The sequence below is a fragment of the Hydra vulgaris genome, chromosome 12 (assembly GCF_038396675.1).
Source record: "Hydra vulgaris chromosome 12, alternate assembly HydraT2T_AEP".
NCBI lineage: Eukaryota > Metazoa > Cnidaria > Hydrozoa > Anthoathecata > Hydridae > Hydra > Hydra vulgaris.
In genome coordinates, this window is record NC_088931.1 from 70,697,528 (window position 1) to 70,715,879 (window position 18,352).

Genomic DNA, 18,352 nt, shown 5'->3' on the forward strand with positions numbered 1-18,352 from the left:
ATTTTGATTGTTGAATTTAATTTAGTGCATCATGGGACCTCAGAAGAAAACAAATCTATTTTATGGTAAAGCTAAAACTTATTTAGCTTGTAATTTTCCAATACCAGCTCATTTAAACATTGGCTGTAGAAATGGACATGTACTGCATATATTTGCAACTAACAACGATTCATATAAAGTAACTGTAGAACTAATCGGTAAGTATTTTAACATCAAAATTTGTATAAGCCAGATTCAGCAACGAGTTAGAACATCGAAAGTCTTTGTAAACCATTTTTCACGAAATTCGAAACCATTTTTTGATACCTGCAACATGCTCTTTGCATACCAAATAACAACATCTGCTGTGGCACAAACATCGCAATCGAATGCAACCTCAATTGACTTTCCTACATGTTCTTCATTTTCTTCTCAACAATTCAGTGTTTCATCTGTATCGAATAGTGATCACTTATCTCCTTTATCTCGTCCTACTTTAAAAACCTCTTCACATGAACCACTATCCAGTTTGAGAGCTGACTAGTTGAGTCCCAGAAAAAAGGTTATAAGAAAGAGATTAACCATTTTGGCAAACGAAATGGCAATTAAGAAGAGAAAGCATAAAGAGGATATTAAAGGTTTAAAAGATAATGCAAAGGCTAGAGCATATATATTTAAATATCTAAATCAAGTTATTACTCGTAAGGAAAAGATAATTTCTCAACTTAGAAAAAAGTTAAAAGAAAAGTTTTTAAATTTACAGTTGAAAAAACTTCAAAATCAAATTTTTTGTTTGAAACAACAGTTGACATCCACGCAAAGAAAGTTTTCTTATCAAAAGGCAATGTTAAGCCAACTGTTGTAGTTAACGATCGACAAACGATCCAAAAGTTGAAACTTAATTGTAAATAAATCTTAATGTATATCTTTAATAGAAATTCTCATAAACAAATAATAAATTCACTTAGCTGATTAATTGATCACAACTTTTTCTTTATATATCGCTTCTTTAATTTTGTCTTTTAGTCTCTATCGTGGACTTCAGGACTTCAAAATATTCTCTTCGTATTCTCCGTGGGCTCCATGTTGTAGTACTTAAGAGTGGTATACAACGAGTTCAATTTATTAATATATTAAATAATATTATTATACAAATATGCGATAAACACAAAGAAGATTGTAGATCACAGCTAGAGTTGCTCGAGTCCGTTGTTGTTTGATAGGTTACTTCAAGAGAGCGAGACTTCAATAAACTCGCTATTTATACAAATTCCCAAGGGGGACATTAATTGTTATATACAAACAGCCAATCCAAATGATTTACGTTTATTACGATTTGATTAGCGCAACACCAACAACTTGCTGAAAAAAATTCTGCAATTCTTGTACTGCAAAATGAAATTCAGAATTTACAGGAAGAGTTGGAGGAAATTAAGCAAGTAACACAAAACACCAATAATGAAATATGCTACTCAGCAGATATTAAGAGACTGATATATGACATGCTTGTGTGCCAAGTTCCTACACAAAGTGTGCCATCTCTGCTCCGTAAAATTGGGGAACATACTGGCTATCGATTTAGTCAAATTCCACATCGTACAACTGTAGAACAAATGATGGGTGAGCTTGATGTGCTTTCAGACTTGCAGGCTGCTGAGATAGCATTTACAACAAAAGATCTGACACTTGGTTTTGATTCAACAACCCAGGAGGGTGTTCATATAAATGCTGTGCACTTGACAACGGAATCAGTATGTATGGTTGTAGCTATTGATCAACTTCCTGGAGGTACAGCTTATGACTATTAGAGTCATATTACAAAGTAATAAATTTTACTATTACGTTTTAACCATTAAAAATATTTTGTTACTTAAATTCGAAACTTTTTTTATCTTTTAAATACGTTTTTTAATCGTTTTGCACATTTCACTATGCAAAATCAAGCGCAAATTAACAATGATTCTATTACAAAGCTGCCGTTAGCCGAACGCGAGTTTTATACGTAAGTTGCATTTTTCTTAAGCAATGCTTCATAAAAAGTAATGTTACTTAAATGAGCATAACTTTTTTTGTAATGATTCTTTTTTCATAATGTTTTCACCATTTTATTACAAATTTAAAGCTCTTCCGAACCATATATAAAACTTGAATAAATAAATGGTTTGAAATTTTTACACACATACCTACTTTAAAAGTTGTTCTTAATGGCGGTGGAAGAGTAGGTATTAAACTAGGTTTGATACATGTAAAAACTGATGGAGGATCACGAGGTCTTTTATAGCCAAATTTGGTTTCTGTTGAATATTCAGATGGAAAGTTCCTTTCGCAAACAGTTTATCTAACTGTCAGGCATATTGTCTTGCGGTATAATATTCACCTACGAATATATTCTACTTTTTCATGAGGAAGCCAGAAAACTTTTCCTTTATTTTCCTTATTGTTTTTAATAAGTTCATAGATCCCATTTTTTGGATCTATGAACTTATTAATAGTTGTACTTTAGTTAAAAATTTAGTTAAAGACGTTGCTTGCAATTATTAAACAAAATAACTTTAGAATATTGTTGGCCCCCAGCGCCAGGCCTCTATATACGCGTTTGCGAGGTCTTTTAGTATAGACGGCTATTCTTTTATTTTAAAGTACCACAAGTGGTTTAAAGTACCAAAAATGATCTAAAGTACTCGAACAATACAAACTACAAGTGCTTCCAAATACTCTCGAGCCCTTAATACAAGGAAGGAAAGGGGGTTGGGAAAGCAGTAGTATGTCCTCTCAAATGTTGCAACATAAGGCTTTGACGCAGACGTAGAGGTGGGTTTTACTTGCTTGTTTTGAGGATGACACCTCGACGGGGATTTCTAGGAATCAGCATTAAAATATTCAAAACGTCACATACCACAGTGTTACATCTTTGTAAAGGTCAATATTATATCCATTTCTTGACGAGAATCTGGTATTTTACTACATAATTTACAATTTATTTTTAACGCTGATAAACTTTTATACTCTTTCTGTAAGTTATTCCGCGCGTACTTTCCTTTTTATATTATGTGTATATTGTCACTGTTTATTATAATACTGCTGTTGTTTTGCTTTAGGTATAATAAAATGAGTAATTTTGTAGTATTATGTTATTTGTTTATCACATTATCCTCATCACAATGATGGCAATCTTATTTGTTTTGGTTTTAACATTTAAAGTACTTATAGCCAGATTTCTAATTAATTTTTTTTTTCTACCTCATTTCTTCATTTATTAATACAAGTTTTTACATAAACACAAGAAAAAGTTATGTGGTTTCTTTCTTGTGGAAGTCTTAGGTTGAAAGGTAGTACCTACTCTTCCCATGTATCCAATTTACTACGGACCTTAAGCGTTCAAATCATACAAACTAATTTTAGACTAAATGAATTGGACTGTACTGTATGAAGTAATTAAAACTAAATAAAATTTAAACATAAAAAACGAATATTTTTTTAAACCATTTAAAGTAAATTAAATGTAAAACAAATAAGAATTAAACCACGTTAATTAAATTTAATTATATATATGCTAAATATAAAACGAACTGCTGCACCACACCATATATACGTAATTTAAATATAAACAAAAGCTTAAGCAAATAATTTCAATATACCGTATAAAATTAAAATAAATATAAACTAAAAACAAAACGCCATCACTAAATCGCACAACTAATACAATAAATTTAATACAAAACTGATATTTATAGTACACCGCATTAATTTAAATTTAAACTAAATACTAAAAGAATAACTATACTAAAACGTAAACATTAATTTGCGTATAAACTGATTATAAAACTAGTATGAAAATAGACTATATAAATTGAACTAAGTAGAAACTAAATTTGAAATGAATTGTTTTACTAATAACCGTATAAATTAAACTAAGTTTAAAATTACACCAAATATTTGTATTCAAGTACACAAAAGTTAGTCTTAATATAAATTTAAAACCAAAAACCGCATTAAAACATATTGACTAAATGGAAATTAAACATAACACAAACAATTCGATCTAACCATATCAATATAATCATTTTGAACCAGATGAATCCAATTTACGCTCTACATTAACAACTTTTTTTTATTATCACAATAGTAAATGACTTTTACTTTCCTTGGCTATGGTTTATTATTTTTGTTTATATTTACTACATGTATCTATGATTTATTTTCATTATTTCTCTTTTTAGAGGCTCTTTGTTTTTCACTGGGCATCTGTCCTTTTGTACTTTTATCTCAATCTGCTACACTCTTTTAACTTGTTATTCTTCCCTAAGGCGTTTACTGCTCAGAGCAGTTCTACTAGAATGCATTGCATTCAACACAAAAAGTATTTACAAACACACTGATTCATACAAATAAAGGCATTAAATGACATACAAAACTTAAACATTTAGAACACTACAAACACCAAACACAATAACTTACACAACTTAGAGAACACTTAAATAACACTTACTTAACTCTAACTTAACCACTAATAATACTTCCATTTCAAACACCACCTCTCAATATTGTACATCTATCCAAATATTATAATTTGTCTAGTACTCTCTTGCACATAAATAAAATATTTCTTCCTTCTTTTAAGACTATTACGGCCTGATGGTACCATATAAGTGGTGGAACTTTAATAGCTTCCACTGCAAAACAATAGCAAACAACATCTGTAAATATAATGAGGTATAATAACATCTGTCCAAAAACATCTGAAATTTCATTGATGTTTAATAACATCTGTCCAAAAATATCTGAAACTTCATTGATGTTTAATAACATTTGTGCTAAAATTAAATGAATATTACAGATGCATCTTTTAAATTATCTAAGTGTAATAATATCTGTACAACTTCATTTGTGGATTCTACAGATGTAGATACATCTTTTAAATTATCAGTGTAATAACATCTGTGCAATTACATCTGCAGATTTTAAGATGAAGTTATTTTTAAGATAAATTAACTAATAATGCATAATTTCAATAAGATGTTGTTACATATAGAGATTTTTGCAGATGTAACTTCATCTGGAAAAAAATACTAACTAATAATGCATTATTTTAACCAGATGTTATTACATATAGAATTTTTTTCAGATGTAACTACATTGGAGAAAGTTCTTCCAGATGTTATTGGTGAAAAATTACATGATGTAGTTACATCTTTCTAAAAATGTTGTCAGGGATCGTTGAATTTTCAGATAATATCGGGCAGATGTTATTAGAGTAAAAGAATAATACAGATGATCTTGGACTACTCAACAGATGTTGTTGGACAGATGTAGTAATCTTTTACCAAAAATTTGAGTTTATTAACCCAAACTAATATCTTTTACAAAACACACATAAAACTATTTCAATCTAGCATGGCTTGCAGTTAAATATGTGCATTTTCTAAGAGCTGTTTTATAATAATTTCAATAGGATTTCATTTGCTGATATAATTTTTATACTTAGGTAAGAAAAAAATTAAAAGCTCATTTTCGACAAATCAAGATTTTCTTGGTCAGCCGTTTTTAAACCCTGTTTACACTGAAAGTTTTTGTTTTTATTAATGACTGAAATAATTATTTTCTAATTAAGACTGATTCTAAATAAGACTGATTTCCACTGATTTTTTTTTTTTTTTTTTTTTGATAACAAGTAAAAATTAATAAACGAGGGGGAGGGGAGGGGGAGGGGGTCCTAATAAGCTTAGGATAACGCCTCTTTTATCTATGATGGAGAGATTTGAAATAATAACGTTTCTACTTAGATAAATAAGTCTGAACACCTAAAAGTAAAAATTTTTTTCTTGAAAAATAAATAGTGCGAAACCATTTTTTATTTAATTACTCTCGGGTGCGTAACACAAGGAAGGGGTAGGAGGGAAATATAGTCTAGAGTGTGGCTTGCAGTCAAATGCACATTTTTTTACAGCTGTTTTAATATAATTCAATAGAATTTATTATGCTGACATGATTTTAAAATTATGGTGAGAAATAAACGTTTATTAATTTTGAACTATCGAAATTTTTTAAAAGTCGAATTTTTAAAGCCTTAATACACTTAAATTTTTTATTCTTAATAGTGACTGACATATATTTTTTGAATTTTTTTTTTTTAAAGTTTTGTGATATGGTTTTTTTTGTTGATAATAAGTAAAAACTAAAAAAACGTCCTTCAACCGCCCCTTTTTCCCTGATACTTGTGTATAATTCACCTATGAGTTTCTACATTAAAACTCATAAGCAATAAGAGGGGTGAGAGAAGAGGGAGTCGGAAAAAAGATATTAGTTTTAGGCATCCAACCCGGGTGTTTATTTAAAGATATAAAGTCAGTTTAAATTTATAAAGTATCAATCTTTAACTCAGAGTCGAGATGAATAATTTTCTGTCTTAATTGAAATAAATAGACTAAAATATATATATGTAGTTATATATGAAACAAAGCAAAGTGATTCATCAACAACAAATATTCTGAGTTATTCCTTCTCGAGACAAAACAAACTGATTAATAGGGGACATGGGGTATACATTTATAGTCATGAAGCAATCATTTCTTTTAATTTGACTAATAGTTATTTATATAATGACAAAACTGAGTAAATGTGGTGCTCAGTTTGTACAGTTTCAGAAATAATTTTTTGTGGGTCTATCTAAAGAGTAGAATCAATTACTCCAATAAGTTATAATAAAAAATCGAAATTCAGGTTTGCATATATGTGGTGACTTTAAACACTCAAAATGTAATCAACTCAAAATGTAAATCAACCAATATTTTAAATAAATAACAAGAAAATAACAAACTTATTAGACTTAGTGATATCAGAAGCTTTGGCTTGAGTTTTTTAAGTAGAACGATATTACATCTTTTTCTTGAATATTTCTTTAATATTTTAATATTCTTCTTTATATATATACATATATATATATTTATTTATTTTTTAAAGTTAAGTGAGTAAAAATGACGGGTAATTACCCGTTATATCAGGGTTTCAAACACAACGCTTACATAACGCAAACATAGCGCCAGATTTCGTGTTTTATGACGGTTAATTACCGTTATGTTTAATGTATTATTCTAAGTGTTTTTCATATGAGTAATATATTGAACATAACGGCAATTACCCGTTATAAAAACACGAAATCTAGCGTTATTTTCAAAATATAACAGGTATTTTTTTACTGTGTATGTATTAACAAAAAGTAAAGAATTTTCAAGTTTCTTTGTGATAAAAATGATATAGCTTTGAAAAGTAAACCAAGATTTTTAGATATTTGAGTGTTGATGGCCTTTATGTGGGCTGTCCATGAAACACTTTTGTCTATAACCACTCCAATAAATTTAATTGTCTGGGTTCTTTCAGTAATGTTGTAATTGATACTTACAGAGGGAGAACTGATGAAAGTGTCATTTTTTTTGCTTTGAATGAAATAAAATATAAATAGTTATGTGTACGTTTATTGATAACTTATTAGGACTGAACCATATTTTAAGTTGTTGAAGCTCAAGTTTTACTCTATCAAAAAGATCATCAGTAGAAGAAGATGAATAAGACAGATTTGTACTATCAGCAAACATGCAATTGAGATTTGTATATGCTTTAGTAATGTCATTGATGTATGTAAGGAATAATAAGGGGGCAAGAATTGATCAATGTGGAACACCGCATTTGTATTTAAATAGCTTTGAACTAGGAATATCGTCGATTATGACACATTGTTGTCTGTTATTTAAATAACTGGTAAACCATTTAATAGCTTTGTTTTTTATACCATATTTTTTCAATAAGAATTTTTTGGTTAATCGTATCGAAAGCTTTTGTAAGAATAAAGAATCCCAATACAAACTGTCCTTTATCAAAAGATGAGCTGATGTTGTTCATGAGGTCTATAGTTGCATGTTCTGTTGAATGATTCGTTAGAAAACCGTACTAATATTTACTTAAAATTTTGTTAATTATTAGATATTTATAGAGACTATTGTAGATTATTAATTCCAGAAGCTTGTAAAATACTAGAAGAATGAGATTTTATAATTGGTTTATAATTGGTAAATGATGTCGTGTCTCCAGTTTTAAATATTGGTAAAATTTTCTCTATTTTAAATTTTTCTCGTACAGCTCCCGTTCGAATCGATTAAAAATTAAAAAGAGGATTTTTTATATATTAATTTTTTTTTTTTGCTTCTTTGAATTCCTCTAACTTTAGATCATTACCAGTAAGGTGGTATGGTCAATAAAATAGTTATTAAATGATTTAATCGAATTGTTTATTTGTGATGCTAGGATTGGGCCAACATTTACAAATTAAATTATTAAATTTTTCGGAGATCCATTTTCCTCGATTATGGAGGGTAAAGTTTTTGATTTTAATTTGTTTTTACCAATAATTTCATAATATTCCATGTTTTTTTAACACTACCACTATGTTCATGTTGAAAAAAACTTTTTAGATTTTTTAAAAATTTTTTTAAAAAGAAATTTGTATTGTTTATAGATCGTAAGTAATTATTTGATTCCTATTTTTTTAAATACTTGTTGCATAATTTTAGTTTTTTCTTCGAGGATTTTTTTATTCCTTCTGTAATCCATGGACATGTATTTCAAGTATATAGTTTCATGTATTCAAGTATTTAATTTTTATTTCTTTTTCTGTAAGTGGAAAGTGGTTATTGTATTGTTCAAGAAAAATGTTTATAAATGTGTTATAGGCAGTATTTATAACCCTTTGGTTGCATTGAATATAAACAAAAATAAACTTAAATATCTTTATCAGCATCAGAAATACGCAGCTTGCTTAATTAATTTTGTAAATCGTTTTTCAAATTCAAAACCAGTTCTGAGAAAAATGAAAACCTTAAATGTATACAAACTAAATGTTTATAATATTTTATGTTTTATGTTTGAATGTAAAAATCATTTGTCTCCTAATGTGTTTACAAATCTTTATAACAAACAAATACAATTTTTGTAATGGAAAAAATCTTTAAGAACTCTTCTGCCAAACTAAATTTGAACAACTTTTTATTTTTTATCATGGTCCTTTTTATTGAATAAAATAGTTTTGCCTAATTTTGATTTGTCTTTGACTTTTACTTCTTTTAAACAAAAATAAAAAAATATATGTTTTGTTTTTATTTTTTTTGTTGCATATATTTTATCCAGTATATTCATATTTTAGATGCACAGTTATATGTAGTTTATGTTGATTTATTTTTATTCGTTAATTTGATTCTTTATTATTACATTTGACATTGTAAAGGGATTCATGAAAAGATCATATGGTCTTCTGGAAGTCCTGCAGATTATATTTTTAATAAAGCTGTTCTGTAATTGTATTTTCTTTTTTATTGGTATATATATATATATATATATAAATTAGTAAAAAACACTTATCTAACTTTTTTCTTCAACTTTAAGTTTCACCATTGCTGGATCATCAGGAAGAGTTATACATATATATATATATATATATATATATATATATATATATATATATATATATATATATATATATATATATATATATATATATATATATATATATATATATATATATATATATATATTAGACTGGTTCATTTTGATGTCATGAAAAGATTTAAAGTACCATGGAGTTTTATCTGTTGCGCAGACCCCTATTTTAGTAGTAGATTTTTTTATTTTTTGAGTTTCAACCAATTTTAGGGGTTGCTCAAGTGCCCCAATCGTCTAATTTTAGACTTTTTTACTCTTTTTTAAGCATATTTTCATTACATTTGAGCGAGTTCTAAAACTCAAAATAATTCTATTTTTTTTCTTTCCAGAGTTTCTTCTAAGTTAGTAGAAAAAAATAAAAATGCATGATAATTTAATTTGCTTATAATATTTTGTCTAAACCTAACTAAAAAATTGCATAGTTATGCGGATTTTTACCAATTTTTACGTTTTGCGTTTACTTTAATACTTTTGCGTCCTTGCTTAAACACGTTATGCAAATTACTTTTTAGTAAAGACGATATTTAATTTTCATTTAAAAGCGCGGGATATAATTGTTGATAACTTTCATGATATACTTACTTCATATGCTTATTAGAGCTATTTACTACAGTTTTATTCATGTCAGGAAAAAGTAAAAAAGTAAACTTTTTGGTTGGAGAATCCAGGTCATCCTTACCGAAAGACAAATTTTCTTCAGAGCAAGAGGTTTTGCGATACTCCTTACATTTAAAGGAGAAGCATCCAAAACAAAAAAAAATTAGAATTATCTACTGTCCGTTGACAAAACACTTTGAAATCAGATGCCATAATGAAAACTCTTTATGCTGCACTCTTTCAAAGTTAATTGCACCTTTGTTGAAGGGTGGATTTCAGATTTTGCCATTACAAACAATTAGGTAGGTACCTGACTGTATATTTTTTTCTTTTATTTGTATATTATTATTTATTAGAGGAAAACAATTAATTTAACAAGTGTCTGCTGGTGAATAAATTAATTAACAGAAATAGATTGTTGTAAAATGTTCAGAATCTACAAATCACATTTTTTAGTAAAAAGATAGAGAAGCTGATCCAAACCTGGAAACTATTAAAAAAACAAACAAATGAAGACAAACTTTATCAGAAATTGAAAAAAGGAGGAAATTTTTAACTCAGATGAAAAGGATCTTTTGGATTGCACCTGAGCTCGATACTCTGGTTGCAATCATTAAAGCTGATAAGAAAAGAAGTTGTCGAGGCAAGACTGAAGATGTTGCCTTTTTATTAGACCAATTAGGAGATAGAAAAACAAGAATAGGTGGATTAGACACAAGGTGCATTTCCTCTGTTAACAGGAGTTTATCCAAGTTTGAAATGAGATCAAGTTTGAATGAAAACATGTCAGAGAGTGAATTCAGCTCAAATGGATCCGATAAAAATAAAAGATAATGATGATTTCCCATATCCAGATCCAGAGTTAAAGAAGAAAGTCAAAAAAGCAGATACTGATCTACTGCCAAAAGATATTCTCAAGAGAACTGCTGATACTGCTGTTGGGGAAGGAATAAGTCATAGGCAGCACACTGCCATGGTTAATAGTATAATTGCTAAATCAGGTGGAAATATAGACGAATTTAAATGTTCGACCTCTGCAGCATTAAAAGCAGCAGATAAAGTCATTTATGATGAATCAAAGAGGATCAAGGACCATTTGAGAAATTTCAGAAATAATAATAAGAACATTTTAGTTCAACTCCATTTTGATGGAAAAGTATGTCATAAATATACTGATCGGAAAAAATTGGAAAAAGACCGATTAGCAATATTAATAAACGGTAACATGGAAACGCACCTGTTGGGAATGCCAACAATTTCTTCCGAAACTAGCGAAAATCAAAAAAATGCGATCAGAGATATCTTGAATTGCTTTGACCTTACAAACAGTATACAAGCGGTTACATTTGATACAACCAGAATCAACACTGGAAAAAAAAATGGAACTGTATTTTTACTGGTAAATGAAGTTTTTCAGCGACCAGTTTTATCTATTGCATGCCGACATCATGTAAACGAGCTACACATAACACATTTCTGGAAAAATTGTTCAAGTAGTGTTACTTCTGTACCAGATAATATGCTGTTTAAAATATTAAAATTAGCATGGAATGATCTTGATGTAGAGAACCAGGTAGGATTTTACAAAATCGGTTAACATTTTTGTAAAATATTATTGTACCCTAGTATTTTTTCAATTTTGAGCTCATAATTTTTTTTTGACATTTTAAATAAAAAGTTGTTGAGATATTCCAGATGAATCATGGCTTGGTCATCAAAAGCATGAAAGTATAACGTTCTGCACGAATATTATCACCCATGGGTCTCTGAAAAAGGTAGCCCGATAACTAGATATTTTAATACGTAGTTATGTATACAATATGTACTATGAAGTAGTAATATATCCTAGATTTTTCTTGTTTAATTCTATTATTCTTTATAAGACAAAAATAGGATGGGGCTACAAGGAAGGACTACTTTGAGCTGACAGAGCTTACACTTATGGTGATTTCTGAGGAAAAGTACAAGTTTCGTACACCCGGAGCAATCCACCATGCCCGTTTTATGGCAAAAGGTAGAGAGTTGTAGTTTTATGATAGGAAAAAGTCCAAAGTTAAAAAATTATAGCTTCATAGCAAAAAAAAATGAATTTGTTATGCATGATCAAGTATTTAGCTTTTCAAAAAAATAAAAATGTATATTTTTATAGGCATCTACTACCTAAAGCTCCAGCTTAAGATGAATGCAATACCCAGTCTGACAAATCGACTGAAAAATAAAATTACTGAAGTGGCAACTTTTGTGGCTGTTTTCTATACTAGCTGGTTTCTCTAAGCTGAACTATCTGCTGTGGCTCCTCGTCAGGTAGGTACCAAGTTAACAAGTATGATATATATATATATATATATATATATATATATATATATATATATATATATATATATATATATATATATATATATATACATATATATATATATATATATATATATATATATATATATATATATATATATATATATATATATATATATATATATATATATATATATATATATAAGGATTCTATTATGAATAAAAAGTTTTGAATAAAAGTTTCTAAAATATAATTTTTTTTAAGGAAAGCTAGTTACTTAACAATTTTTTGTTTATCCAAGATATGAGAGCTCTGTGCCAAATGAATAGTTTTAAGGAGTACAATCTGATTAGGGCAGAATCAGTCATTGAATCAATCAAACGGCACACATGGTTTCCGGACCCTTACCTTATTTTTCTAGCCTTAGCTGATGAAAACTGTGAAGAAAGAAATTGTGAAATTGCTCAAAAACTATACAGCTTTGAATTTCGTAGCTTAGATAAATATTTGTTAGCTCGAATAAAAGCTAATATAGAGGTTCTCAATTCTTTAGACTTCAGTGGACCGAAGCCACCAAGCTTAGTTGAATTGGTCACCGAAAATTCGTGGCTTTTATTCCTTATGATAGGGCAGAGTAAAAGTGACTTTCAATGGATGAAAACCCCGCCAGAATATTGGACTTGTAACGATATCTATCTTAAATTTAAAGATGCTGTTTTTAATCTTGCAGATATTAATGATTGCTCTGAAAGAACTGTTAAACTCATTGATATTACTAGAAAGGAAGAAAAAAGACAAGATCCACTTTTATTCTTGCACAAATACAAAAGAAAGTATGTAGGAAAAAGCAAAACCTCCAAGAAAAACAAAAAAACAATATAAAAATATAACATAATATTTGTAAAAAATAACACTATTATCAAGAAATTTTTAAAATGAAATTGCTAGACGTTTTATGCAACATATCTGGTGTTTTTTCCAAATGACTTAACATATCAAAAAAGTTATTACGTTGCGTAAAAATTGGAAAAAATTGCATAAACTTGCAATTTTATAGATAAAATTGCATGAAAAATTTCAGATAAATAAAAATACCATGCATTTTTATTTGTTTCTTCTAACTTAAAAGAAACTCTGGAAAGAAAAAAAATTAATTATTTTGAGTTTTTAGAACTTGCTCAAATATGCCAAAAATAGGCTTAAAAAAGTCTAAATTCAGGCAATTGGGGCACTTGAGCAACCCCTGAAAATGGTCAAAATTAAAAATAAAAAAATTCTATTAATAAAACTCCACGGTACTTTAAATTTTTTTATGACCCCAAAATGTAGCAGTCTATTTATACATATATATATATATATATATATATATATATATATATATATATATATATATATATATATATATATATATATATATATATATATATATATATATATATATATATATATATATATAAAAGCTCTGGTACTCTAAATTACTTAATACTCTAAACAGTTTTGATATACATATGTAAATTTGGCACATGTGTAAATAAAAATAAATAATTATCTCGTCATATTTGAAATAGCAAAATTCAATTATTTAGTTTAAATAACTTTTATAAGTAATATTTTTAAGTAAGAGAAATAATGTTGATTTAACTTCGATTTTATGAAGTAAGATCAGTTAGTTTTCCACTTCATATAGTTATTCTATGGAAATGATAAGAATTTTTCTTCCAATAAACATTGTTTATAAGATGAATTTTTGCTCCATCGGCATTTTTCGTAAGATTTTCCGCACGTTAAATGTTTATATACACAGTCTTCAAATGGTTTATCCCAAGAGATGTTCCATTTGCATGAATTTTTTTTTTCGCAATAACCATTCATACAGTTTGTAACCTGACAAGCGCAATCATACTTTCCACCAATACCTTTAATTATTTCATTTGTTAAATGGTGCCATTTCATATGAAAATCGCAAAAGCTCATTTGAAGTTTGGTGTTGTCAAACTTTCCTGTCAGCAAATAAGGTTTTCCAATTTCAAGTCGAATTCCACAACTGCTTTCTACTGCAGGTGTATAAAGGGAATGAATTTGTTGCAAGTTAAATTGATATGATGATTTTGCATTTTTCAACACAGACTTGATCAGTATTTTATAAACAACATGATGAGAAATAAGAATGTCCAAGTTTAGAAGGTTTTCGTCAGTATAATTGACTTTTATAATTTCCTTTGAAAGAATCCTTGCTTTGATAACTAAATTAAATAAAAGAAAAAATTATAAAATTTAAACAAAGTGCGTTATCTTTTTTACACTATTATTACACTAATTTAAGATTACTGCGTTCTAAATAAGATTTGAAAAAACTAACATTGATTTCAAATATTGTTTTTTAAAAGATAACATGTTACTTATAAAAGGCAATTTTTGCTTGATGTGCAATAGCGTAGAAAATCGGTGATATCACGAATTAATTTTGAATGCATATCAATCCCATAATGATTTGCGTTACACTTATTTCAATTTGTAGAACTCTACGGTATTTAGTGTGTGCTTTTAAAATTAGCGGGAATGTGCCAATTACAAAGAGATAATATTTCATCCACTAAGAGAGTGATTATAAATAATATGTATTATATACAACACTATATATATATATATTTTTTTTTTATTTAGTTATAAGTTTGCCGTTTAAAATAATTACAACTCTCGTAAATATACACATGGCGGGGGCAAGAAGAAGACAAAATAGTCTTATCGCCAGGCTCCCAATAATCCGTAAATAATATAGCTATAAAATCTTGTCTTTAAAAATGTTATCAAATATAAAAAGAAAAAAAAAGGAAGAAAATTTTTTTTTTTTAAAAAAAAAAAACAACAAAAAAAAAACAAAAAAACATAACAAAAAACAAACAAACAAAAAAAAAAAGACAAAAAAATAAAGATAATAAATTCTAAAACTTATTTTCAAATATAATTGAACACAAAGCAAAAATAAAAAAGAAACAAACAAAAAAGATATTCGAAACTATATATAATATTTTAATTATAGCGATTAAGAATTCTTAATTAGGAAATATATTAAAAAGAATTTAAACTTCTATAGCAAGATATATAGTATTGCTTTTGACTAGAATTACTTGATGTAAATACTTTTTTTCAAAATAAGTAGAAATTTGTTTTCTGTAATTGCACGATATTAATTGACTTGAATATGAAAGTTGAGGCCATTTATTTTTAAGAAACACAACACAACTTCGAGTGCTCCTTGAAAAAAATAGTTTTTATGCTCCGCTTGAGGTTTTGGAAATAGCTGATCGAGAGTTTTTATGGTCAATAAAAATCTTTGCATGTATTTCTGGTTTTGATATCTGGCTTTGAAAAATTTTGATTAAATTATTGAATAAATAACTTTCTTTTTATCTTTTACTCAAAGCAATTGCTTGTGAGCAATTGCTTTTTTTAAAACTTAAGCAGTATTCGATCCCTCATTTTTTAGATGATATTAAAAATGAATTTAATATTCAATAAGATACGCATGTTTAGTTATAATACCGGAATAGTAGTTCAGTTTTTGTTAATAAAATTTTTTTATTAATCTAAAAATAAATAAAAAATATGGCGAATAACTATTTAAGGTACTAGTCAATAAAGTACCGATTGTTATTGCAGTCAATGGATCAAATGTTAATTTTCACAATGTCGTTATAATTTGTGTTAAATCAGTACAAAGCAAATATGTAAGTGATTCAGAAAATAAATTACATGAAAATAATGTGTTTGATTAAAATAATCAAATGTTTTTTGAAAATAATCAAATGAGTGTCCAAGGGCAATCCTTTTGGCTACTTCATGCCTTATAGTTTAAAAAAAGTGAAGGTACTTTTTTAGCACGTGTTAAAGGTAATCTTTTAAAATACTCAACTAATACTCTTTTAAATGACTAGAAAACATATTTTCTACTAAAATAGTCACATTTTATTACAAAGTAGCTATATCGTTAAATAAAAACTATATAACTAAATAAAAACTAGACAATATCCCAGCAAGCACAGAATGTTCGCTAAACGTTTTAAGGACGTCCAACGGACTTGTGACGTCCACAAGACGTCGTATAGACGTCCAACGGACGTCTGTGCCGGCTGGGGTAATATAAATTTAGTGTTTTTTGGAGTAAGTATAAAAGCTGTTGGTTTCTTTTTAAGATTTTAGGATACAATTACCCCCTAGTTTATGCTTTCCTAAATATAAAACAAAAATTTTATTGTATAAATGAAATAAACCTTTAAAAATTGAAATGTTTTTGAATAGTAAAAAGAACTTACTGAATTCTGTTTTACAGAAAACGTTCTGTGGATGAATAGGCATGCACATGCAGCTAACAACAACTTTAATGCCACAACTTGCTAAAAGTAGATAAAAACAAAGACCATATGTATTCGTCATTTTTCGTCTTTCTTATTTTTAAAATAAAAATTGTCGAAAAATTAATTTAAAGCAATTAGTTAGGTAAATAGTTTTTTTTTTTATTAATCTAATGCTATTGTTTATTTTATTTATTATTATTTTTTTTTATCTCCATGAAGATGTTTACTTGCGTTAACAATGTCTCCATGAAATTTTGTCTCCATGAAACTTTGAATAAAATAAAAAAAATCTTGTAATATGTCAATGGGTTTTTGATTTAGATGATAAAATTAATCGTATTAATTGTTTGACATTTCTATTTTTATAAATGTTTGGCATCAAAATTAATTGTTTAAGAATAATAAACTTTTTTATATTGTTGCTAAGGTATTTTGTTTACGATTTGCTTCGTCAACAAAGAAAATCTTTAACTGAATATCTTTAAAATAATATAAAAAGAACAATGTAACATTTAGGAAAATTACGAACAAAATACGTCAGCAAAAAAGCTTTGTACGTGCTTATTTATCACTATCGTAACGTGTCGTGACAATGGTCGCGATAAATTTCTGTTCTAATTTAAGTTTGAGACAGAAAGTATTTAAAAAATAAAGTAAATCATAATAAAAAATTTTCCCTCCCCCTCTTTTCAAATAACATTGAGTAACTTATTTTTATACGCAGTTAAATTTTAAAAAGTTTTCACTCATTTGTGGAATTTTCACACACTATTGTAAGTTTTCACACATTTGTGGAATTTGCTGACACTATTATAAAAAGAATTCTTTAGAAATGATTACTTATGCTTTTTTGATAAATATTTTTCAAAATGGGAATTTAATGTAACTATCATTTGAGCTCATTTGTTTTTATAGTTTTTTAGGAGAAACTTATTTTCGTGCCTACATTTAGAAATTAAATAAGATTTTTTGTTTAATAAGCATTCTTGGTTTGCATGAGTAATTATTTCAAATTTTTCTTGTTGGCATAGTAAGCATTTTTTGGAAATATTGTTATATGCAGGCGCTGTTTTAAGGATGGAACAATTCAGTATAAAATCATCAATATTTTTACTTTTTAATTCCCATATATATATATTTTGACAACATGGTGTCTTTTGAATACTTTTTAATTTTGAAAGATTGCTTATGATTGGCAAAACGTTTTTTCCATTCACCCTTTGTTATGCCAAAATGTTTTTTATCAGGTACATTCTTAGAGGAAACAATACATTTATATACCACATTTTTTATGAATTGAATTGAAATATAAGCTCATAATTTTTTAAAAAAATTGTTCATATTAAATGTCAATCTAAAATATAAATAATGTCTTAAAATAACTTTTACAACACTTTTTCATAATATGAAATCACAAAATTAGAAATGGATGCAACAAAGCATGGAGCACGCCGTCGAGGACCGTTTTGCTTACCAGGCCTTTTTTTTATATGAAACGAAAGCTTTCATTAAATGAAATCAAAGCATCTCATCATAAGCTAATATATTTAAAAAAAAAAATTTAATTCAATCTTCGCTTTCTCAAATTAATCTTGGAAACTTTTGCATTTTTCTCAAGAAAACAACTTTAACGAGC

The 18,352-nt window shown here is 27.5% G+C and overlaps 1 protein-coding gene across 1 annotated transcript; it reads right to left on the reverse strand.

The window, feature by feature from the left end:
* Positions 1–13,919: 13,919 nt before the first annotated feature.
* On the reverse strand, positions 13,920–16,898 carry LOC100210916 (metalloproteinase inhibitor 3). Its single transcript, XM_065814274.1, has 2 exons — positions 16,675–16,898; positions 13,920–14,604 (listed from the first exon to the last, which is right to left on the reverse strand). The coding sequence occupies exons 1-2, from the start codon at positions 16,793–16,795 to the stop codon at positions 14,054–14,056; spliced, it is 672 nt and encodes a 223-aa protein (XP_065670346.1). The 5' UTR covers positions 16,796–16,898; the 3' UTR covers positions 13,920–14,053.
* Positions 16,899–18,352: the final 1,454 nt, after the last annotated feature.

What these genes read in the sequence shown, in the direction of transcription:
- LOC100210916 (XM_065814274.1), bottom strand. Translation starts at nt 16,795, where the DNA reads ATGACGAATACATATGGTCTTTGTTTTTATCTACTTTTAGCAAGTTGT. An exon ending in TTTCTGTAAAACAGAATTCA is followed by an intron (nt 14,605 to 16,674) that starts GTAAGTTCTTTT and finishes TATTTAATTTAG; the next exon opens with TTATCAAAGCAAGGATTCTT.